Raw genomic sequence first — 24,139 nt, 5'->3', positions numbered from 1 at the left:
ATTCTTCCTCATCTGTCTTTGTCCATTTGATCCAGGCTGTGGTGAGTTTCTCATATAGAAATTTCTCCTTTTTGCTGTACCCTTCAATCCACTGCTGGCAATATCCCAACAACCCCAAAAGCTGCCTGACCTCCCTTTTCGTCTGTGGGGGTGGCAAGGCAATAATCCCTGCCACCCTCTCTGCATCCAATTTCTTTTTGCCCTTGATTAAACAATGTCCTAAAGTACATGACCTCAGACTCCGTGAATTGCAACTTCAACTTTGAAACTTTCAACCCTGTTTCCCCCAAAAATTCTAAAGCTCTCTTGTGCTCGTCCTTACAGCCTCCTCCTTTGGCCCTGCAACCAACAAATCATCTATGTATTGCAGCAATTTTGTCCCTTCACTTGGTACAAAACGACTTAAAACCTGCTCAAGCGCCAGTCCAAATAAATTTGGAGAGTCCACGAAGACCTGAGGCAACAAAGTCCACCTGAGCTGCTGCTTTCTGTTCATCTCCAGGTCTTCCCACTGAAACACGAAATAATCGCAGCTGTCCTCAGCTGGAGGACAGGTCCAGAAAGCATCCCTTAAGTCAATCAAACTGCACCAAGTGTCCTCAGTAGAGATATAGTTCAGCAAATTGTAAGGATTTGAAACTGTGGGGAACAAAGTCTTAGTTGTCTGATTCACAGCCCTGATGTCCTGCACCAGCCTGTAGCAGCCATCTGTTTTCCTCACCGCCAGAACTGGGGTGTTGTGTCTGGACATGCACGGCTCCAGTGTACCTTTCTTTATTAATTTGTCAATCACTGGCTTCAAACCCCATCTCCCTTCCATGAAGATGGGGTATTGCTTGACCCGTATCAGGTCTTCCGGTCTCTCAATCTCGAATCGAATCAGCTCTATGTCCAGACTCTCCTTGGCTTTTGGAGAGACCTGCGGCAGCCGCCGCTTGGCCATGTGGGAAAGCGGATGCCGCCTCCTGAGCCTGCTGAACCCTTGCCTCAGGAGGCATCTCGGGCACTGCTTGTGCCTGTGCAGGATCGGGCTGCTGCGGGGACACAAGTTAAGGGGCTTGGAAGATTTTCCAACGGCTCCCATTCCTTTCCCACTTTTGCTGTGTGCCAGAGAACTCGTATCGGGTATAGACCCGTACAAACGTGTCTCCATATTTCAGCATACTCAATTTCTTCAGTATCCCGTGGGCGGTGATCGAACACGTGATGGTACAAAGACTCGCAAGTCCAAGCTTCAAAGGTGCCGAAAAATCGGCCAAACCACGTATTTTTGATCTCCCTGCCCATTTTTCCATGCAAAAATGGACCATTTTCTCCTTGGACTTCTCCACCCTCCTCGGGCTTTTGTCCCAATGTTCTAACATCCATGCCACAGAACTATCTCTTGGGATTTCCTGTAGAACTTTCCCGGGACCCTGGGGAGGTTTTTCCTGGATTTTCCTCTGAAGTCTGCTCTTTCCCAACTCCATTTTCTCAAGGATTTATACAATTTTTCTTACCTTCTCTCCTTTCATCGGGACATCTGTCACAGGTCCCGTTTCTTTGTCCGATGTCGGTCTCTCTGGCTCACAAAAAGCCACCAGTCTGACTCAGTCAAGCAGAGTACTATTCTACTGACTTTTTAGATTAACTTTTACCTGTTTCCTCCGGATCAGAAGGCAGACGGGCTCCTAGAGTTTTCTAGGCTCGTCTCTTCCTCCTTCTGACCCAACTGCGACCGGTTTTCCCCCTAGACTCCTCCCAAGCCTCGGGTCTCGTGTGTGAGGTAAAACCTTCCGCTTCCACCTTGACTGACCATGTCCCTTGCGGGATGGTGGAACTGTGATTGTGGGGTCTGCACTCACCCCGTGACAGAGTCACATCTCACACACGTGTTCAGTCACGCTTCACTCAACCACACGATACTTTCGGTTCCTTTTCCCGCGTGGATTTCTTCGTGCACGTTGATTTTCCGAGTGAAAAAAACCCCTTTGGCTTGGAGACTACTGGATCATTCTGAGTTTGCTGAGAATTCGGCCCATTTTATACCCCTTGGCTGTGGCTCAGATTTCAGTTCTTGTGAATTTGATTGGTTTTCCAGACTCCAATGCCGCTCAGACCTCTGAAATAAGCGGAGTGCCTTCCAGGCAGGAAGGGGGTCCCAAACCCCAATATCAAGTCACATCAGGTTGTCACCAGATTGTTATAAATGATCAAATCAAGAGCCAAACTTATAAGAAAATTTAGCAAAGTATTATTACTTTGTCTGCGAGATCGAATTTCGGTCGTCAAAAACTACCACAGCCAAGGTCAGCATTGAGCCCGGGATTGGCGCTGGGTAAACACATGGATCTGATCCCCCAAATGTCAGAGTCTCCCCCTGTTCACGAATGCTGCTTTTTGCAGTGAGTTCTTATACAGTTTATTCTGCCCGAGGCAGAGATGACCGAATGTTCTTTGTGTCTCTTCACATGCATAACCCAGGCTTTACATGTGCAGAGGTAGACAAAGATCCAGTCCAGGTGTCCAGATGTTGTCAGAGAACTTTGGGGAAGTCAGCATTCACATGCATCAGGGTGGCGCCGTCGATCATCGTAGTAGATGGCATCGTTGAGGCAATAACCACTCTTGAGTGGTCCCGGTGGCCCGGGAAAGCCAGCAATTATCACCCTGGAAGCTTCTATTCTTACATTAATGAACCCGATGTTATCTCAAATGAAGTCTGGGAACTAGATATATATGAATAAGACGCTGCTCCCAGCCAGGAGTCCAAACATAGTTTGGACTTACAATATTTTATACATGAACAGGATGAATTATCTCTACCATATACTACACCAGGAAAAGCCCTTGCAGCCCTAAAGGATAGGGAATGGACTGTTCCCTACCTGCATGGTGCTCTGTGTAGAGAACGAAACCCTCTTGGAATGGGAGCCCCTGCCTGAGCTGGGAAAGATGCCCCTGTCCAGGGGCCTGTGGAGGGAGGAGCTTTGCCCCTTGTCCCCTGCCCATGGCAGTCTCCTTTCCCTCACCACCTGCCCTGTCCTGCCAGGCCAGGAGTACCGGATGTACAACACCTACGATGTCCATTTCTACGCCTCCTTCGCTCTCATCATGCTGTGGCCCAAGCTGCAGATCAGCCTGCAGTATGACATTGGTGAGTGTCCCCAGAGCCCTGCCTTGCTGCCTGCTCAGGCCTTCACCTGGGGAAGAGACAGAGCCTTGGGGACAGCTGCTGCTGCTGCTGCTGCAGAGATGTGTGCCTTGGAGCCAGCATCCCCCTGCAGCCGCTCTGCTGTGCCCATTGCTTGCAGCCCTGGACTGTTGCTGCCCCAGCAGCTCTGTGCCCAGCACTGCGGGTGCCTTCTTGCCATGCTGGGGGTGCCCAGCTGGCTCTGCCTGCCCTGGGGGAGCCCCTGATCTTCTCAGCTCTGTCCTTGTCCCTTGCAGAGCAGACATGGAGCTGTTTGCGGATGCCCAGTGGGACATGGGACACAGGCCATCACTCCAGGCTGAGCAGGGTCCTGCTGGCCTGCAGCAGCTGGGGTCCCAAGGAGCTCCATGTGATGGGAGGGCTGACAAAGAGGAGCCCAAGCCAGGGAGGGTCACACAATGGCCTTCAGGGATAGTGGCAAGAGAGGCCACTACTGAGGAAAGGGAACAGAGGCACTGATCGGTGAAAGAGCAGAGACAGTGTGTGTTTGCAGAAAAGATTTATTGGGAGAATAAAGGTGCTGAAGGACGTGCTAAAGGAGGTGCTGAAGCAGGAGGAAGGGCTACAAGTTGGCACTGCCTCTTCTCTGGAGCTCCAATGCTACCAGCCCTCAATCCTTAGAATATGCTTGCGCCGGAATATGTTGTAGCCAACCCTGAGGGGACACATTCAGAGGAAATGTCAGGGTGGGACATGGGAGTGTCCCAGTGCCCACCCAGCCCTGTATCCTCCCAAAGCATTTGCACCTTGTCAGGATGCCCAGGGAAGCTGTGCACAAGCACCCTGTCCTCCCTCACTTTCACACTGGCAGCAGCTCTGCCAAATGCTGAGCACCACAGGCTGGGAGCACCACCCTTCATCCCCACCCTGGGCCATTCAGGATTCCTTCTTAGGCCTTTGACTTTGGAAATGCCTCTCAGGTGGTGAAGCTTCCCTTGAGCTTGTCACAGACACTTTGCACACCAAGTCCTTCTGTTGCCTTATCAAGGAAACCAATATTCCAAAAGCCTTGGGGAATTATTTGCCTGAATCACAGCCCAAGTGGAACAATGTTATCATTACTAGAACTATGAAAAATTCCTGTAGTTACCATCTCACACTACATCCAGGATGAAGACTGACTGATGACTAAGGTCAATCATCCCATGACTTTACCATAGCATCCCTAAGTGAGGCTCCTCAGTGCCAGCCTGGATCTAGAATTAAATCTCTGCTGTAATTGTGGTAAACCCTCCCAAATCACCTTATCAATGTTGAATTAGTCAATGGTTAAGTGCAGCCATGACCTGTAGACAGAAACCATAGAGCAGATCTGAGACTGAGAGCGGAACCAGCCCCAGCTCAGATCCATCAGTAGTTTAGAAAGCAGAGGGCACCTTCCTGAACTTTCTGATTCCTTTGAAGGGTCTCTCATCTCTTTCTCCATCTCTTGCCTCCATGTAAATCAGTCTAGATTGATTTTAACCCATTTTCTCCTTCCTATGTTTCACCTCTGGACAAAGCAATCAAGCGAACCTTGCCATGGAGATCTGCTAAGTCCTGTTTTTGCAAACAGATATTAAAACTCCTTTTGCCAATGCCAGTGAGAGTGACTCCCAAGTGACCAAAAGCACTCATTTACGACAGCCCCACCCCCTCAGGAGTGCACAGGGGAAGTGTGCAGGGCAGGGACAAAGAGCTCACAAGGTGGCTTTCCAGTCATCTCTGGGGCTCCGTACGTGTGACCTCAGCAGCCACATGGTCTTCAAAATCTCCTTTCCATTATCATCCACAAAGCACTGGCCCGTGAAAACAGTGATGGACTCTATGGGACAAGACAGGAGATGGAGGGGAGCATGGCCGAGGTGGCAGGTCAGTGCCTGTCCCAGCACAGGGGACAGTAGACCCCTGCTGTCCCCGGCCTCTGGGGACAGCGGGGATGGGGAAAGCAGCAGGAGGGCTCACAGGGCTGGGGTGTCACACGGACACGGGCAGGCAGTGCAGGCTCCAGCCCCTGCTGCCCCTCCTGCAGCCTGGCACTGGGAGCTGGCAGCAACCGAGGAGCTCCAGGGACAGGGATGGGGGAGCTGCAGGGAGGGAGAGCAGTGGGGATAGTGCAGGGGAAGGCAGGGAATCAGCAAGGACACTGCAGGGAGGGCAGAGGGGAGGTCTGGGGACACAGCAAGGATGATAAAAAATGTCTACATACTTGTAAAATTCCAGTGGACAGTGAAACCAAAGGTGGGCTGGCTCCAATATGGGAGCCGCTGGGACCCCACCAGAGGTGATTCCTTGATCTCTTCTGGGGAAGCTGACACAGCTGTAAAGTACTTGCCAGTGAAGTCACCATTTTCCTTTACTTCATCAATGGTCATGTTGGAGCCCAGGTCATTCTGCCATTGCCCAGTCAGCTTACACTGGAGAGGAAAGAACTCAGCACTTGTGGCACAGCACAGCCTGCAGCCACAGCCCCCTGCCCACCCCACCCTGTGCATCCCACCCCTGATGGTACCATCCACATAGGGGGGAGGCCGTGAGCCCCCAGGGCCAGGAAGAGCACGAGGAGCAAGGGAGTTGCTTGCACCATCTCTGCAGCAGGCAGGCAGCTGATGGACCTGGGGATGTGCTCCTTGCAGGTCTCTGCTGAGGCTCCTGCTCCCTCTCCTTTTTATTGCTGCCAGATGGGTGCGTGGCAGCTCTGGGCAGGACATTGTGCAATCTGGGTGTCCCCAAATTTATCAGCTATCAGAGGGGCTCATGACAGTTGATCTTCCCAGAATGCCTTTGTTCCAAGATAAATGCAGTTGGACAGCCGGGTGACATGGTCCAGTATTGTGGTGCCACAGTACCCCTCCAGCCTCCTTCAGTGACCCCAAGGGAGAGCTGCTTTGCATCTTTGTGCCTCTCCATTTATTGTGGGCTCTGACGTGGGAAGATACCAGGGGGGCCATATATGGGAGTTTGCTCTTGCCATGTAACATTATTTCTCTGGCCAGAAATTCTCCCCTGGGAGCAAAAAAAAACATTTGTCACAAATGGCAGCACTGGAGCAGCATAATGATCTGCTGAAGAATGGAAAGGAGAGGGAGAGGCTACTTCATATCTGCCAGCCCTGATAGCTTTTGAAGATTAAGGATCCACTTTGGCACTGAAGAAGTCCTGCTGTGGCCAGAAAGAGATAAAAGCCCTTCTTATGGTGTCCCAAGAACTCCTCCATCCTTTCTGTGGTGTCCCAGAGATCCAACGTGTTTCCTGTGATGTCCTCAAAGCTCCCACACTCTGCCTGTGGTATCTATAATGCTTTTCTCACCTGCTGCCCTCGCTGTGCTCCCTGCCAGCTCACTCATGCTCTGCCACCCCAGCACACAAAGGTTTTGCCTGAGGGGCTGCAGGTTCTGGGTGCACCGTCCTCTACCATGCTGGGCCATGCCACGGTGCAGTGTCCATGACCAAGGAGGCTGCCAGCTCTGGCTGTGCTTCCCTGTGGCTGCTGTGGGTCACCTCCCCCTTCCACCGGGTACCTCCAGCTCTGCTGCCCTGCCCAGAGACTGATGGTTGCTCTCCTGAGGGCTGCCCATGCGCTGGTCCCAGCTGCCAGGGCGAGGGGCTGTGCCATGGGACACACATGCCCTGCTCAGCCAGGCTGAACGTGGGACTGAGCCTGGGCACTGACCGAGCCACCACACAAGCCCCAGGCTCACCTGCAGGGCCTGTGGAGAAACGAGCTGGGCTCTTGCATGACCCTTTTGGCCCTGAACACAGCTGGGACCTCCTTGGGCTCCTGGCACAGCGCAGCAGCAGCCACCAACAAGCAGATCCTGCTGTCACCCCTGCAAGGAGCCCAGCAGCCAAGAGCTGCCCCAGCTTTGGCCTCGCTGTGCAGCGGCAGCTCCCAGGTACAGCAGTGACAGCACCCCCTGCCCATGCTGGGAGTCCCCTGGCTGGCACTCCCAGTCCCTCGTGGCACCCACAGGGGCCCTGGAGTGGGCGCAGAACTGGCCCACGCATCTGCCCCTGCCTGGGGAGATGGAGGGGATGCGGGACATGGGATTGTGGGGGTGAGTGTCTGGGACAGTGCCACAGGCAGAATGGCAGCTTCAGACAATATTTATTAAATAAACCCTTCAGCTGAATCACAAGGTTCAGAAAGCACTCTCTTGCATTCTAGAATCCTGCCCACTGAAGAGTTTGGGCAGAGCTGGATCCAACTTAGCCCCAGGTTTTGTCAATGGATTATGTCTAAAGGATTGTACAGGTGGAACAGAAATTTTATACAACATAGTACCACAGCATTGAGGATGGCAAATCAGATACATTTATATAAAAACAAATAATTTATTATGATAATTAGACAAAAACATCTTTGTAAGAATTAATTACTACAGATTAGAAGCTATAGCAATTTCTATAGTATGATGAACTATTTTGAAGCAGAATTCAGTATATTAAAGCTAGCTAGGCCAATTACAAAGTAGACCCTGAAGTTTCTCATACCAGTAATTGTGGGCAAATCTCTCTGGTTCAGCCTCAAGAAGGGGGTATCCCCATGCAAGGGAGGAATCTCTACACAATCTGGGAAGGAGGGTTTTAGAATACCTTGACCTTAGAAATTGGGGGCAAGCTTTTACAGTAGACTGTGACTTGGCTCTCAGCAGGATGTCAGCTGTGACAGTTCAGCAGCTTTAGATACATTATCAGTAGTAGCACTTGCTGGTTTCCTTTCTTGGTTCTTTTCCAGTTCTATCAGACCTTCACATCGCTATTTAGGATGTTGAACTTCAGGGACTGATGAGTCAGACTCATTTCAGCATTGTTCAATACTAAAAGCACCATGACACCCCTTTCTCCATTCACCCCTGCAAATAGGGAATTGCAAATATTTGCAAACAGGGAATTGTTCAAGTTATTTCACCCCCACTGCAGGCACAGCATCCTGATACAGAAATGGGACTGGGGTGTCACTCTCTCTGTCCTAGGGCTAGAGTGCCTCTCTGTCCAGATCTGTGTTTCTGTGGGCACAACAGGAGCTCTCTCCTTTCTATCCATCCCACACCAGGAATGCACAGCCTTCAAATGCTGCAGTGGCAGAGAAAGAAGGAGAAGGAGGCAAGGTGCCCAGCCCTGCACCAAAGGGACTCAGTGTAGTCGAGAACCTGCAGCCCTGTGGCTCAGCTGGTGCCCACAGAGGCCTTCTCAGGAGGAATGCTCTCTCCTCCGCTGCTGGCAAGGCAGGGCAGAGCCAGGAGCCAAGCAAGAAGCTCCTGGTCTTAACTGCTGCTATTACATGTGGAGAAGTGGGTAAACAGGCACATCCCTGCTCCCTTCAGCAAAACTCCACAAGAGCCAGACACCACTGGGATTGTCCCCTCCCTGCCCCCTCGCCCTCCAGCCTAGTCCAGGAAGACAAAGGGAATTGCAAGAGCTCCCTCTTCCACTTTGGTCCTGTGCCAAAGAAGACACCGAAGAAGAACGAGAGTAGACAGCTGGACAGATTTATTAAGAACTGAAGTGATTTATCCCCTTTCATGTGCTCCACTGCCTGCCCCCGGCACCAGCAGGGAGGGGGCCATGGTACCAGACCAGGACCTGCTTCTTGGGCTCAGATTGTCACTGTCCAGGGAGCCGGGTCTCCCCTGGGGATTGTATCTGCCACAGGCCCTGCTGGGGCAGAGCCCGTCAGAATGTGCAGTGTCACCCCAGGACAACTACAGCATCCGTGTGCCTGAGTGCACCACTCCAATATCCTCACACACACATTCACCCACACCCTCTTCTTTCCCTGCAGCACAGCTGCCCACCTCACCCAGCCCAATGCCTGCAGGAGAGAGGTCTCCTGTGCCTCTGGGCAAGGTACAGCTGCAGTTTGGGATGGCTGGGCAGCCTGCACACTCTCAGAGGCCTGAGTGATGGGGAAGGGGAGGCACAGGCTCCAGCAGCAACTCCTTAAGCCACCATGCTCTGAGGAGACATCCCCCACAACTCTGGTCCCCCCTTGTGCTCAGCACCAGCAGCTGGAAGCCCTCTGAGGTCAAGGGCACATAGTGGAGGTAGGGAAGGAAAACAGCAATGTGAGTACTAGCACAGAGAGGGAGGGGAGCGTCCCTGCCTGCCATCTGCACCTCCCAGCCCCTGGTGCCCTGCCCAGTGCCACGAGGCTCAAGGGTGGCTGTGGCCCTGGGCGAGCTGTGCCCGGCCAGCACGGCGCTCCAGGGCCAGCTGCATGCTCCAGATGCTGAGGGGCCGCATGTAGGCCAGCGAGCGGTACACCTTCTTCTCCCGGTAGGCCTCCGGCGTCTGAAAAGCCATGCCCAGCCGCTCCCACACCGTCCGGTAGCAGCCCTCCGCTGTACGGAAGCCTTCCTCCACCATGCCCTGCACGAGAGGGAACAGCACCATCAGCACGCCCACGGAGCACATCCTGGTGAGCACAGCAGCAGCAGCAGCAGCATCCTCCCTCCTCACCTCCTGGATCATGGTGGCAGCCAGGGAGTAGACCACGCCGACCCAGACCTCGTTGGACTGCACGCTGGAGGTGTCGGGCACGCCGTCGGGCCTCATGCCGTTCACGGCGCCCATGGTGCCGCCCGCGAAGCCCAGCACGTTCTTCTCAAAGATGGTCTTGAGCGCGCTGAGGATGTGGCTCTTGGGGAAAACCTGGGTGGACAGAGACGGGCTTGGTGCTCATGTGGACCCCTCAGGCTGGGGCTGGAGCGGGATTGAAATTCCCGTGAGGAAAAGGGCAACACAGCCCGCTGGGTCAACAGACACAAATGCCCACCTCAAACAATGACAGGAGGAAGTGAAACGTCTCTTTCCCCGAAAGGTTTAAAAAGCCCCCAAAATACTTTACAGAGATATGCTGAACCACATTCCACATTGTTCAAGAGGACGTTGACAGTTCATCTAACATGCTGATCTCCAGAAACAGCTTCTCACCCACAATCACTGGCCAAGCCCCTTCCCCATTGCATGTGGGTTTGCTCTAGGGGCCTGGCCAACCACATCTGCTTTATTGCTGTCGCTTGCAAGAGAGACAAGAGCCATGGGGCTCATCAGCACAGCCTAGGGACATGCCTGACACTTACTGCCAGTCTGGTGACACCAGAACCAGGGGAAGCAGAGGCTGGGATGACACCAGGCAGGACCTTGCCAGGGAAGGCTGGGCAGTCCAAAGCAAAAGCAGCAAATCTCTCCTCTCTATGCTCAAACCAAGCATCCCTGCAGATATTTTTCCCCAGTGTGGCTCTGGAGATGAGCCAAGGGGATGCTGTGGGAATCAGTGAAGGGCTGGAGTGCCCTTCTCTCGCAGAACCTTTTGGGCACACTCTCTTCAGGACTGGATCACAGGCAGTTCTTACGTCTCATTTCTGACTTGTTCACTGCTGACTTGTGAACCCACCAAGGCCACGTCAATGAGCTCACAGACAGGAGTGATGCCAGCCAGGCAATGGAGCAAAACACATGGAAAAAATCCATGAAATGGCAAGGTAACAGAGGAGAGCAATTCACCAGTCTCACCTGCAGTCAGCTCAGAGCTCACCAGAGAGAAAGGACAAGTGCCACCTTCAGCAGCACAAGGCTGAGGCTGGGGAAAGGCAGGCCACATTCTGGACTGCACCACATCCACTGTTTCCTCCCCAAAAGGAGCTGCAGGAGGGATTTACTGCAGGAGGGCTGGGCCAGACCCTGCCTGGAGCCCCAGGCACAGCCCCACACTGGGTGTCTTGGTTTGGAAAGACAGCTGCTTCCTAAGGAAGGCAAGAGCCTCCCCTGAAATGGAGAAATAAACTCCTCCCCCTCCAAATTGCTACAAATTGTTACATTAAGGGGCTCTCAGGCAACAAAAATGACGGGAGCAGAAAATAACAGTTCTTTATTAGGGGAAAAATACTTATAAAATAAACAATGCAGAAAACTAAAACAACATTGACAGAGTCATGACAGAATCTGACAACCTGTTGGTCATGGTGTTGGTAGCAGTGCAATTGGAAATGTGGCTGCAGTCCTCCTGGAGTGTCAGGTGTGGTTCTGCTGGAGCAGGGATCCTGTAGAAAAGGCTGTAGTCTTCCTCTGACGATCTAGTGGAAGAAGAGGCAGCTGCTGTTCCTCTGGGAAATCCAGTGGAGATACCATGCAGTTATTCCAGAATCTCCAGATTACATCTGGGTAGCAATTCTTGGCTCCTCCCTCTGGGTGGAGCATCTCACAATGGGATGCTCTAGTTCTTACCAGTCATGAAGTGACATTCAATAGTCTGTTATCAGCAATGTCCCCTCCCGAGGGAGGTGTGAATGTGGTCACTCAAAAAGAGAGATAAAGCAAACTGCCCACTTGACAAAGGTAATCTGCCATACAGATGGTAATGGAAAACAACTTGCATTGCAACCTTCAGCAGGGTGTAAGGCCTTGGGGTTGGCAGCGTTCCTCAGGGCTTGCCTGACAGCCTGACACCAGGAGAGGGGACATGACTTTCCTGAGGGCACCCTCTTTGGGGATGGTGTCAGGAGAGTGGCTGAGGCAACTGTCCTGAGGGAGTATGGAAGGTTTGCGTATTTGGAAGGTAACTCACAAGGATGTGAGGCATTCTCCAGCCTCAAGCCCTCCCATTACTGTAGGCATGTGTTTTGAACCTGCCATGGGGATGCTTTTCACACTCCAGTGTGTAGGGAGCAGTGCTATTCTGAGTGTTATACATTATCAAATCGAGAGTCAAACTTATAAGAAAATTTAGCAAAGATTTATTAATTTGTCCACGAGACCAAATTTCAGTTGTCAAAAACTGCCACAGCCAAGGTCAGCGTTGAGCACGGGATTGGTGCTGGGTGAACACATGGATCTGACCCCCCAAATGTCAGAGTCTCCCCCTGTTCATGAACGGCGCTTCGCAAAGCGAATTCTTATACAGTTTATTCTGCCCGAGGCAGAGATGACCGAATGTTCTTTGTGTCTCTTCGCATGCATAACCCAGGCTTTACATGTGCAGAGGTAGACAAAGATCCAGTCCAGGTGTCCAGATGTTGTCAGAGAACTTTGGGGAAGTCAGCATTCACATGCATCAGGGTGGCGCCGTCAATCATCGTGGTAGATGGCATCGTTGAGGCAATAATCACTCTTGAGTGGTCCCAGCGGCCCAGGGAAGGTGGTGATCATCACCCTGGAAGCTTCTATTCTTACATTAAAGAACCCAATGTTATCTCAACGAAGTCTGGGAACTAGATGTATATGAATAAGACACTGCTCCTGGCCAGGTTGGTCAAAAGACTTCGTTTGGATCTTACAATATTTTATACATGAACAGGATGAATTATCTCTACCATATACCACAATCCCTCCCCATTTATATCACTAATTTAATTCATGCTTGTAAATTGCTACAGTTCTCATTTCCTACCTCTACCCACCACGATTAAGGGTCTTTCACAAACAGGGTACTTTTTTTATACACTATTCTGTACTCTCCTTGTAGAACACCCTGATATCCTGTATTATTCACATTCACATTTGCCTGTTTTTCAAACTTTGCCAATACCTTGGCAGCATTGCTGGCATACTTCCTTTCTCCCAATCCCATGATTTTAGGTGTGTTGTCTCTGGAAGCTCCCTCTGGATCCACAGGAATTATCACTATCTGCATTCCCTGGACCATGGAGTGGATCAGTCTAATAAAGCATGGAATTAGCTAAGGGAGGAATAGGATTCCAGCTACTGAACAGAGCACAAAAAACATCACTTTGTTCCACCAGGCCCCATCAAGCAATTTGTCCCACCACAAGGACTGAAAAATAAAGTTCCATTTTTGAACAGGGACATGGGCCACCTTTTTGATCTCAGCCACCAAAGCTCTTATGGTTTCCCCATAATCATCAACCTCAATACAGCATTCTGATTCATTGAACTTTCCACACACTCCCCCTTCTTCGGCCAGCAAATAGTCTAAAGCTATTCAATACAAATGCCCGTACCTGGGTGTGCTGCCAACTCAGTAAATCCAGGGCTTCAGAGGTGTAATTTGACACAATTTCCACCACTGCCTGCAGCCAAATCAGTCTGTTCAGTAGATAAATCGGAGTCCTATATCTGCAGCTTCCATCCTGGGCCCACGTGGCTGGCCCATAATAATCAATTATTCTCGCCACTGGCCACTCTTCTTCCTCCCATGTTTGTTTACCACTTATCACTGGTATTATCTTTTTCAGGATTCTTCTCTCCTTTCTCGTATAATGGAGCCCCTAAAAGGTTACTTTTTGTTTGCGGGAGAGTAAAGAACATCAGCTGGATCATGCCTAAGGTGCATGATCCCTTCCACCTTGGGGGTAACTCACTGTTTGCCTTCTTTCCATAGATCCAATAAATTCCATCCAGGGCTTTCCATTTGATATTTATTTTCCCTGCGGCTCCCCAGTATTCCCTCATGCCCTCCAAGGATTGCAAAGGGTTGGCTCCTGGATTTTTGACCCACCACAGTCCCATTCTTTTGTTCCATTCACAATTTGTTTCGTTCCTCCGACTCCAGTACCCAGAAGGGTGTTCTGGCTGCCAGACCTTAGTTTTTGTGCTGAGTTCACCATCAGGGTACATACACAAGGAGTGTATCCCACCGTCTCAGTGTACTCCCTTCCTTCTGGACTGATACAGATAGTTCCAATCACCCTCTGGTCCACCCTCTGGTCCAAAACCCACCTCTCAGGTCTCTGTGCCAATTTTGAGACCCTCGGATTGTCCCATTTCAAAAGCTGCTCTGGAGCCAAACCTTCCCCTTTCCAAGGCCATTTTTCTGCAGACTTCAGACCCCCACAAATCCCACAGTTTGACAGTCCCAATTCAGTTGCAATCTCCTGCATCAAGTCAATGAACAGGTTCCTGTCTGGGGAAGGTAGTTCCCTACCAGCATATTGTTTTTCCAGCATTTCATATTGTTCTCCCAGTGTTTTCAATCTTTCCTGTTCAATTCTTTTCTTCCTCATTTCTGACTCCCTTTGCCTCAGTTCCTGAGTTACCTCTCTCATTCTTCCCTCAGGATCCTCATCATTTTAATTTCTCATGAAACAGACAACCCGATCATATTGCAGGCACATCCTGTCATCATTTGCCTGTGCCAAGTCCAATATGAGTGGGTCTCTCTTCAAAGTAAATTTGCTGTCAAATTTAGCATTTCTCGTCATCCAATACATTTTCCCATTCATCATGCATATCCCCAGCCTCATACTGTCGTAGCACAATGGATTCACCTGGTGATATGCAACAAAGATTGATTCTGTCTTTCCCCCAACTCACATGGTCCGGTTACATTGGCTACAAATGGGGATAAACATTGTTTTCACACTTTTTTTTCTCATTTGTTGCTTGTGCTCATTTGACTGTCCATTCCTTAGCCTTGCCTTGGGATTGATACACCAAATCCCTGCCTCCAATTCACACAATTTCACCTGTGTGCCATTCTTCCAAGAGTACCTGCCAGGTTCCCTGAGACATTCCTCTGGGGCTTGCTATGCTGATTGTCCCCCATCCCCTGCAACTGGGACCACCTGAGTGCAATTTCCACACTCAGCTGTGGACCTCTCGTTTCCACCTCTCATCGGGAACTCAGTGTGCTGGCTCTGTGTCCCGCACACGACTGGGCTCAGGCCAATCAGGATTCCCACCAAGCATACTCCTCTGCCTTTGCCTCCACCCCCTGGGGTGCCACCAGCGGCGAGGAAGACCATCTTCACGGCAGGAGGAGTATTCTTTAGGGAACATGCCCTCGGACCTAGCTGCAAACCTCCTTTTAAAGGCGTCCCACTGTGACACTGATTGCATCGGAACTCCACGGTACCCTAATGGATTGCCGGCAGTCCACATCCAGAATTTCTGCTTGTGATCTAAGCTTCCCACGCACCCCGTTTTGAAAAATGCAAATCCACTCCTGTGAATTCAAATCAGTGATTCCCAAATTGGTGGCTATGATTAGGATATGGTCAGTCAGTTCAAGCTCTTCCTCCAAACACTGGGTACACAGCCCCTTTGGTCTCTGTCCCCTTCTACAATGAAGGACAAAAACCCCTTGACAATACTCACACTTAAAGTGTACAAACGGATAGCATACACAATCTGACAGTGTACAACTTATCCGCTCACCGTTGGTCATTTACAAGGACGTTGGAGTCTGAGCTTCAAGTCGCCTGGGGAAGAAGCAACCCTCCACTCGGACACTTCCTCCTGATGTTCGACTTTCTTCACCCTAGATGTGTGTGTCCAGCCTTTCTCCACTGTCTGAATGGCCATCGCTGTTGTCACAAGAAAAGGACCTCCCCAGTGAGGAGAGAGAGGCATCTCCTTCAACACTTTCACAAGCTCTGCGTCACCTGGTTGGATTTTGTGAATAGTGAATCCCAGAGGAGCACTCTGGGCCATTATCCCCTGTTTTCTGAGTTCCTGTAAATTTCTGTTGATTGCAACCAGATATGGTGGAATCTGACCATCCTCAAACCTGGGATGTTCCACCAGAATTACATGTCTTATCTGGCATCCCATATAACATTTCAAATGGCGAGAGCCCCATCTCTGAGTGAGGCGTGGTTCAGATATTAAGCAGTGGTAAAGGCAGGCATTTCAGTCAGTACATCTGTGTTTCTAACATTAATTTAGATAACTCTGCCTTCAAAGTCTGATTCATTCTTTCCACTTGTCCTGAACTCTGGGGATGCCATGGAGTGTGGTATTCCCACTGAATGCCTAGAGCATCAGCCATCTGCTTAATAACCTTTGATGTGAAATGGGTCCCTTGATCTGAGTCTACGCAATTCACCACCCCATATTGGGGTACAATTTCTTCTAGTAATTTTCTGGTCACTGTCTGAGCCGTTGCCCGTGAGCTGGGAAAGGCCTCCACCCAATGAGTCAATTTGTCCACAATTACAAGTACAAATTTGAACCTCCCCACTTTTGGCAACTCCATGAAATCAACTTGAATTCTTTCAAATGGTCGGTACGCAACAGGGCGACTCCCCAGGGCAGCCTGCTTTGCTCTTGATTTGTTTACTTTCTGACAAATCAGGCACCCTTGCCCCTCTTGTTTGGCCAATTCGTAAATTCCCTTGCACCCAAAAAATTTCAAAAATTGTTCCACCAGGGCTTGTGCCCCCCAGTGTGTTTGCTGGTGCAATTTTCACAAAATTCTTCTGGCAAAACCTCTGGGAACTATTTCTCTCCCATCAGGTAATCTCCACTTACCTTCTTTCTGTTTTCCCCCTATTTTCTCATAACATTCGATCTCCTTTAGGGAGGGTTGAGGGCAATTGTCAGGGACCTCAGCCCTTCGATCTCTGGGGTACTCACCATCATCAACGCCACGGTTGTGGCCTCCTGGTCTGCCAAGTTGTTCCCCCTGGTCTGGAACTGAATTCCTGCCTGGTGTCCCTTCGACCACTGCAATTTCCTCCTGCCGCCTTAGAGCTTCTATGATTTGTGAAATTAATTCTCCATGCATCAGCCCCTTTCCCCTCGTGTTGATCAGTCCCCTTTCCTCCCAAATCTTCCCAAACGTGTGAACAACCTCAAAGGCATACCTTGAATCTCTAAAAATCATTCCCTTTTTCCCTTTCAGCCCTTTCAATGCCCTCAGAACTGCGTACAGTTTGCATGCTTTTGCCGACCAACTCGCACTCAGGGGGCCCGCTTCAATCACCTTTCCTGTTCTCCCATCCATGACTGCATATCCTGATTTCCTTTTTCCCTCGACTACTCCGCTCGATCCGTCCAGAAAGCATTTTTCTCCCTCGACCAGTTCCTCCTCCTCTAAATCCTCCCTGGTTTTGGTTTGCAATTCAACCACCTTCACGCAATCATGTATCAATTCCTCTGAAGCTCCCCCGAACAGAAGCTGCACAGGGTTCTGCACAATCATTGTTCTCAGTTCCAAATCCTGTGAGTGAATCAAAATGGCCTCATACTTTAACAACCTTGCATCCATGAGCCATTTGTCCGCTTTCTGATGTAGTATGCCCCGCACGTTTTGCAGTGCAAATACTACCAGAGGTGCGCTGAAGGTTACCTTCTTGGCTTTCTCCACCAGCAATGCCACGGCCACAATTGCCTGCAAGCAGGTGGGCCAGCCCCTGCTGACTGGGTCCAAAAGCTGGGATAAGTAACTCACAGGTTTCCTGACCCCTGCCCAGTCCTGTGTCAACACCTCCTGTGCCGTGTGACTGCTCACATCCGCAAACAACTGAAAGGGTTTTCTCACATCAGGGACACTCAGCACTGGTGCTGCTGTGAGTGCCTCCTTGACTCCCCTAAATTCTTCCTCTTCTGTCTTTGTCCATTTGATCCACGCTGTGGTGAGTTTCTCATATAGAAATTTCTCCTTTTTGCTGTACCCTTCAATCCACTGCTGGCAATATCCCAACAACCCCAAAAGCTGCCTGACCTCCCTTTTCGTCTGTGGGGGTGGCAAGGCAATAATCCCTGCCACCCTCTCTGCATCCAATTTCTTTTTGCCCTTGATTAAACAATGTCCTAAAGTACATGACCTCAGACTCCGTGAATTGCAACTTCGACCTTGAAACTTTCAACCCTTTTTCCCCCAAAAATTCTAAAGCTCTCTTGTGCTCGTCCTTACAGCCTCCTACTTTGGCCCTGCAACCAACAAATCATCTATGTATTGCAGCAATTTTGTCCCTTCACTTGGTACAAAACGACTTAAAACCTGCTCAAGCGCCAGTCCAAATAAATTTGGAGAGTCCACAAAGACCTGAGGCAACAAAGTCCACCTGAGCTGCTGCTTTCTGTTTATCTCCAGGTCTTCCCACTGAAACACGAAATAATCGCAGCTGTCCTCAGCTGGAGGACAGGTCCAGAAAGCATCCCTTAAGTCAATCAAACTGCACCAAGTGTCCTCAGTAGAGATATAGTTCAGCAAATTGTAAGGATTTGAAACTGTGGGGAACAAAGTCTTAGTTGTCTGATTCACAGCCCTCATGTCCTGCACCAGCCTGTAGCAGCCATCTGTTTTCCTCACCGCCAGAACTGGGGTGTTGTGTCTGGACATGCACGGCTCCAGTGTACCTTTCTTTATTAATTTGTCAATCACTGGCTTCAAACCCCATCTCCCTTCCATGGAGATGGGGTATTGCTTGACCCGTATCAGGTCTTCCGGTCTCTCAATCTCGAATCGAATCAGCTCTATGTCCAGACTCTCCTTGGCTTTTGGAGAGACCTGCGGCAGCCGCCGCTTGGCCATGTGGGAAAGCGGATGCCGCCTCCTGAGCCTGCTGAACCCTTGCCTCGGGAGGCATCTCGGGCACTGCTTGTGCCTGTGCAGGATCGGGCTGCTGCGGGGACACAAGTTAAGGGGCTTGGAAGATTTTCCAACGGCTCCCATTCCTTTCCCACTTTTGCCGTGTGCCAGAGAACTCGTATCGGGTACAGACCCGTACAAACGTGTCTCCATATTTCAGCATACTCAATTTCTTCAGTATCCCGTGGGCAGTGATCGAACACGTGATCGTACAAAGACTCGCAAGTCCAAGCTTCAAAGGTGCCGAAAAATCGGCCAAACCACGTATTTTTGATCTCCCTGCCCATTTTTCCATGCAAAAATGGACCATTTTCTCCTTGGACTTCTCCACCCTCCTCGGGCTTTTGTCCCAATGTTCTAACATCCATGCCACGGAACTATCTCTTGGGATTTCCTGTAGAACTTTCCCGGGACCCTGGGGAGGTTTTTCCTGGATTTTCCTCTGAAGTCTGCTCTTTCCCAACTCCATTTTCTCAAGGATTTATACAATTTTTCTTACCTTCTCTCCTTTCATCGGGACATCTGTCACAGGTCCCGTTTCTTTGTCCGATGTCGGTCTCTCTGGCTCACAAAAAGCCACCAGTCTGACTCAGTCAAGCAGAGTACTATTCTACTGACTTTTTAGATTAACTTTTACCTGTTTCCTCCGGATCAGAAGGCAGACGGGCTCCTAGAGTTTTCTAGGCTCGTCTCTTCCTCCTTCTGACCCAACTGCGACCGGTTTTCCCCCTAGACTCCTCCCAAGCCTCGGGTCTCGTGTGTGAGGTAAAACCTTCTGCTTCCACCTTGACTGACCATGTCCCTTGTGGGATGGTGGAACTGTGATTGTGGGGTCTGCACTCACCCCGTGACAGAGTCACATCTCACACGCGCGTTCGGTCACGCTTCACTCAACCACACGATACTTTCGGTTCCTTTTCCCGCGTGGATTTCTTCGTGCACGTTGATTTTCCGAGTGAAAAAAACCCCTTTGGCTTGGAGACTACTGGATCATTCTGAGTTTGCTGAGAATTCGACCCATTTTATACCCCTTGGCTGTGGCTCAGATTTCAGTTCTTGTGAATTTGATTGGTTTTCCAGACTCCAATGCCGCTCAGACCTCTGAAATAAGCGGAGTGCCTTCCAGGCAGGAAGGGGGTCCCAAACCCCAATATCAAGTCACATCAGGTTGTCACCAGATTGTTATAAATGATCAAATCAAGAGCCAAACTTATAAGAAAATTTAGCAAAGATTTATTACTTTGTCTGCGAGATCGAATTTCGGTCGTCAAAAACTACCACAGCCAAGGTCAGCATTGAGCCCGGGATTGGCGCTGGGTAAACACATGGATCTGACCCCCCAAATGTCAGAGTCTCCCCCTGTTCAGGAATGCTGCTTTTCGCAGTGAGTTCTTATACAGTTTATTCTGCCCGAGGCAGAGATGACCGAATGTTCTTTGTGTCTCTTCACATGCATAACCCAGGCTTTACATGTGCAGAGGTAGACAAAGATCCAGTCCAGGTGTCCAGATGTTGTCAGAGAACTTTGGGGAATTCAGCATTCACATGCATCAGGGTGGCGCCGTCGATCATCGTGGTAGATGGAATCATCGAGGCAATAATCACTCTTGAGTGGTCCCGGTGGCCCAGGAAAGCCAGCAATTATCACCCTGGAAGCTTCTATTCTTACATTAATGAACCCGATGTTATCTCAAATGAAGTCTGAGAACTAGATATATATGAATAAGACGCTGCTCCCAGCCAGGAGTCCAAACATAGTTTGGACTTACAATATTTTATACATGAACAGCATGAATTATCTCTACCATATACTACACCAGGGAAAGCCCTTGCAGCCCTGAAGGATAGGGCATGGAGTGTTCCCTATCTGCATGGTGCTCTGTGTAGAGAATGAAACCCTCTTGGAATGGGAGCCCCTGCCTGTGCTGGGAAAGATGCCCCTGTCCAGGGGCCTGTGGAGGGAGGAGCTTTGCCCCTTGTCCCCTGCCCATGGCAGTCTCCTTTCCCTCACCACCTGCCCTGTCCTGCCAGGCCAGGAGTACCGGATGTACAACACCTACGATGTCCATTTCTACGCCTCCTTCGCTCTCATCATGCTGTGGCCCAAGCTGCAGATCAGCCTGCAGTATGACATTGGTGAGTGTCCCCAGAGCCCTGCCTTGCTGCCTGCTCAGGCCTTCACCTGGGGAAGAGACAGAGCCTTGGGGACAGCTGCTGCTGCTGCTGCTGCAGAGATGTGTGCCTTGGAGCCAGCATCCCCCTGCAGCCGCTCTGCTGTGCCCATTGCTTGCAGCCCTGGACTGTTGCTGCCCCAGCAGCTCTGTGCCCAGCACTGCGGGTGCCTTCTTGCCATGGTGGGGGTGCCCAGCTGGCTCTGCCTGCCCTGGGGGAGCCCCTGGTCTTCCCAGCTCTGTCCTTGTCCCTTGCAGAGCAGACATGGAGCTGTTTGCAGATGCCCAGTGGGACATGGGACACAGGCCATCACTCCAGGCTGAGCAGGGTCCTGCTGGCCTGCAGCAGCTGGGGTCCCAAGGAGCTCCATGTGATGGGAGGGCTGACAAAGAGGAGCTCAAGCCAGGGAGGGTCACACAATGGCCTTCAGGGATAGTGGCAAGAGAGGCCACTACTGAGGAAAGGGAACAGGGGCACTGATCGGTGAAAGAGCAGAGACAGTGTGTGTTTGCAGAGAAGATTTATTGGGAGAATAAAGGTGCTGAAGATGCTGAAGGCAGTGCTGAAGCAGGTGCTGAAGGAGGTGCTAAAGGATGTGCTGACGCAGGAGGATGGGCAACAACCTGGCTCTTCCTCTTCTCTGGGAGCTCCAATGCTACCAGCCCTCAATCCATGAGATCTTCCTTGCGCCAGAATGTGTTGTAGCCAACCCTGAGGGGACACAGACAGAGGAAATGTAAGGGTGGGATATGAGAGTGCCCCAGTGCCCACCCAGCCCTGTATCCTCCCAAAACATTTGCACCTTGTCAGGATGCCCAGGGAAGCTGTGCACAAGCACCCTGTCCTCCCTCACTTTCACACTGGCAGCAGCTCTGCCAAATGCTGAGCACCACAGGCTGGGAGCACCACCCTTCATCCCCACCCTGGGCCATTCAGGATTCCTTCTTAGGCCTTTGACTTTGGAAATGCCTCTCAGGTGGTGAAGCTTCCCTTGAGCTTGTCACATACACTTTGCACACCAAGTCCTTCTGTTGCCTTATCAAGGAAAACAATACTCCAAAAGCCTTGGGGAATTACTTGCCTGAATAACAGCCCAAGTGGAACAATGTTATCATTACTGGAACTGTGAAAAATTCCTGTAGTTACCATCTCACACTACATCCAGGATGAAGACTGACTGATGATTAAGGTCAATCATCCCATGACTTTACCACAGCATCCCTAAGTGAGGCTCCTCAGTGCCAGCCTGGATCTAGAATTAAATCTCTGCTGTAATTGTGGTAAACCCTCCCAAATCACCTTATCAATGTTGAATTAGTCAATGGTTAAGTGCAGCCATGACCTGTAGACAGAAACCATAGAGCAGGTCTGAGACTGAGAGCGGAACCAGCCCCAGCTCAGATCCATCAGTAGTTTAGAAAGCAGAGGGCACCTTCCTGAACTTTCTGATTCCTTTGAAGGGTCTCTCATCTCTTTCTCCATCTCTTGCCTCCATGTAAATCAGTCTAGATTGATTTTAACCCATTTTCTCCTTCCTATGTTTCACCTCTGGACAAAGCAATCAAGCGAACCTTGCCATGGAGATCTGCTAAGTCCTGTTTTTGCAAACAGATATTAAAACTCCTTTTGCCAATGCCAGTGAGAGTGACTCCCAAGTGACCAAAAGCACTCATTTACGACAGCCCCAACCCCTCAGGAGTGCACAGGGGAAGTGTGCAGGGCAGGGACAAAGAGCTCACAAGGTGGCTTTCCAGTCATCTCTGGGGCTCCGTACGTGTGACCTCAGCAGCCACATGGTCTTCAAAATCTCCTTTCCATTATCATCCACAAAGCACTGGCCCGTGAAAACAGTGATGGACTCTATGGGACAAGACAGGAGATGGAGGGGAGCATGGCCGAGGTGGCAGGTCAGTGCCTGTCCCAGCACAGGGGACTGTAGACCCCTGCTGTCCCCGGCCTCTGGGAACAGCGGGGATGGGGAAAGCAGCAGGAGGGCTCACAGGGCTGGGGTGTCACACGGACACGGGCAGGCAGTGCAGGCTCCAGCCCCTGCTGCCCCTCCTGCAGCCTGGCACTGGGAGCTGGCAGCAACCGAGGAGCTCCAGGGACAGGGATGGGGGAGCTGCAGGGAGGGAGAGCAGTGGGGATAGTGCAGGGGAAGGCAGGGAATCAGCAAGGACACTGCAGGGAGGGCAGAGGGGAGGTCTGGGGACACAGCAAGGATGATAAAAAATGTCTACATACTTGTAAAATTCCAGTGGACAGTGAAACCAAAGGTGGGCTGGCTCCAATATGGGAGCCGCTGGGACCCCACCAGAGGTGATTCCTTGATCTCTTCTGGGGAAGCTGACACAGCTGTAAAGTACTTGCCAGTGAAGTCACCATTTTCCTTTACTTCATCAATGGTCATGTTGGAGCCCAGGTCATTCTGCCATTGCCCAGTCAGCTTACACTGGAGAGGAAAGAACTCAGCACTTGTGGCACAGCACAGCCTGCAGCCACAGCCCCCTGCCCACCCCACCCTGTGCATCCCACCCCTGATGGTACCATCCACATAGGGGGGAGGCCGTGAGCCCCCAGGGCCAGGAAGAGCACGAGGAGCAAGGGAGTTGCTTGCACCATCTCTGCAGCAGGCAGGCAGCTGATGGACCTGGGGATGTGCTCCTTGCAGGTCTCTGCTGAGGCTCCTGCTCCCTCTCCTTTTTATTGCTGCCAGATGGGTGCGTGGCAGCTCTGGGCAGGACATTGTGCAATCTGGGTGTCCCCAAATTTATCAGCTATCAGAGGGGCTCATGACAGTTGATCTTCCCAGAATGCCTTTGTTCCAAGATAAATGCAGTTGGACAGCCGGGTGACATGGTCCAGTATTGTGGTGCCACAGTACCCCTCCAGCCTCCTTCAGTGACCCCAAGGGACAGCTTCTTTGCATCTTTGTGCCTCTCCATTTATTGTGGGCTCTGACGTGGGAAGATACCAGGGGGGCCATATATGGGAGTTTGCTCTTGCCATGTAACATTATTTCTCTGGCCAGAAATTCTCCCCTGGGAGCAAAAAAAACCATTTGTCACAAATGGCAGCACTGGAGCAGCATAATGATCTGCTGAAGAATGGAAAGGAGAGGGAGAGGGAGAGGCTACTTCATATCTGCCAGCCCTGATAGCTTTTGAAGATTAAGGATCCACTTTGGCACTGAAGAAGTCCTGCTGTGGCCAGAAAGAGATAAAAGCCCTTCTTATGGTGTCCCAAGAACTCCTCCACCCTTTCTGTGGTGTCCCAGAGATCCAACGTGTTTCCTGTGATGTCCTCAAAGCTCCCACACTCTGCCTGTGGTATCTATAATGCTTTTCTCACCTGCTGCCCTCGCTGTGCTCCCTGCCAGCTCACTCATGCTCTGCCACCCCAGCACACAAAGGTTTTGCCTGAGGGGCTGCAGGTTCTGGGTGCACCGTCCTCTACCATGCTGGGCCATGCCACGGTGCAGTGTCCATGACCAAGGAGGCTGCCAGCTCTGGCTGTGC

The 24,139-nt window shown here is 51.0% G+C and overlaps 3 protein-coding genes across 3 annotated transcripts; all 3 read right to left on the bottom strand.

Moving 5' to 3' along the window:
- Positions 1-3,793: 3,793 nt before the first annotated feature.
- LOC134432233 (avidin-like) lies at positions 3,794-5,800 on the bottom strand. The gene is made up of 4 exons (XM_063180754.1): positions 5,685-5,800; positions 5,382-5,589; positions 4,877-4,997; positions 3,794-3,848 (listed from the first exon to the last, which is right to left on the bottom strand). Exons 1-4 carry the CDS (start codon positions 5,757-5,759, stop codon positions 3,794-3,796), a joined length of 459 nt encoding a protein of 152 aa, XP_063036824.1. The 5' UTR covers positions 5,760-5,800.
- Positions 5,801-8,812: 3,012 nt separating this feature from the next.
- On the bottom strand, positions 8,813-10,827 carry LOC134432115 (non-lysosomal glucosylceramidase-like). The gene is made up of 2 exons (XM_063180556.1): positions 9,635-10,827; positions 8,813-9,544 (listed from the first exon to the last, which is right to left on the bottom strand). The coding sequence occupies exons 1-2, from the start codon at positions 9,746-9,748 to the stop codon at positions 9,329-9,331; spliced, it is 330 nt and encodes a 109-aa protein (XP_063036626.1). The 5' UTR covers positions 9,749-10,827; the 3' UTR covers positions 8,813-9,328.
- A 10,306-nt stretch (positions 10,828-21,133) lies between these two features.
- Positions 21,134-23,281, bottom strand: LOC134431976 (avidin-like). Its single transcript, XM_063180282.1, has 4 exons — positions 23,169-23,281; positions 22,863-23,073; positions 22,361-22,490; positions 21,134-21,332 (listed from the first exon to the last, which is right to left on the bottom strand). Exons 1-4 carry the CDS (start codon positions 23,241-23,243, stop codon positions 21,287-21,289), a joined length of 462 nt encoding a protein of 153 aa, XP_063036352.1. The 5' UTR covers positions 23,244-23,281; the 3' UTR covers positions 21,134-21,286.
- Positions 23,282-24,139: the final 858 nt, after the last annotated feature.

Source organism: Melospiza melodia, chromosome Z, assembly GCF_035770615.1.
Source record: "Melospiza melodia melodia isolate bMelMel2 chromosome Z, bMelMel2.pri, whole genome shotgun sequence".
NCBI classification, from domain to species: domain Eukaryota; kingdom Metazoa; phylum Chordata; class Aves; order Passeriformes; family Passerellidae; genus Melospiza; species Melospiza melodia.
Note: the sequence above shows the minus strand (reverse complement) of the source record. Positions and strands in the feature narration are given on the sequence as shown.

Bases quoted from the DNA above. Each gene is read 5' to 3' on its own strand.
- LOC134432115 (XM_063180556.1), bottom strand. From the start codon at position 9,748: ATGGGCGCCGTGAACGGCATGAGGCCCGACGGCGTGCCCGACACCTCC. The intron at 9,545-9,634 runs GTGAGGAGGGAG...CCTCTCGTGCAG, and splicing joins CTGCCACCATGATCCAGGAG to GGCATGGTGGAGGAAGGCTT.
- LOC134432233 (XM_063180754.1), bottom strand. From the start codon at position 5,759: ATGGTGCAAGCAACTCCCTTGCTCCTCGTGCTCTTCCTGGCCCTGGGG. The intron at 5,590-5,684 runs GTACCATCAGGG...TTTCCTCTCCAG, and splicing joins GCCTCCCCCCTATGTGGATG to TGTAAGCTGACTGGGCAATG. The intron at 3,849-4,876 runs GTGAGCTCTTTG...GTGTCCCCTCAG, and splicing joins GATGACTGGAAAGCCACCTT to GGTTGGCTACAACATATTCC.
- LOC134431976 (XM_063180282.1), bottom strand. From the start codon at position 23,243: ATGGTGCAAGCAACTCCCTTGCTCCTCGTGCTCTTCCTGGCCCTGGGG. The intron at 23,074-23,168 runs GTACCATCAGGG...TTTCCTCTCCAG, and splicing joins GCCTCCCCCCTATGTGGATG to TGTAAGCTGACTGGGCAATG. The intron at 21,333-22,360 runs GTGAGCTCTTTG...GTGTCCCCTCAG, and splicing joins GATGACTGGAAAGCCACCTT to GGTTGGCTACAACACATTCT.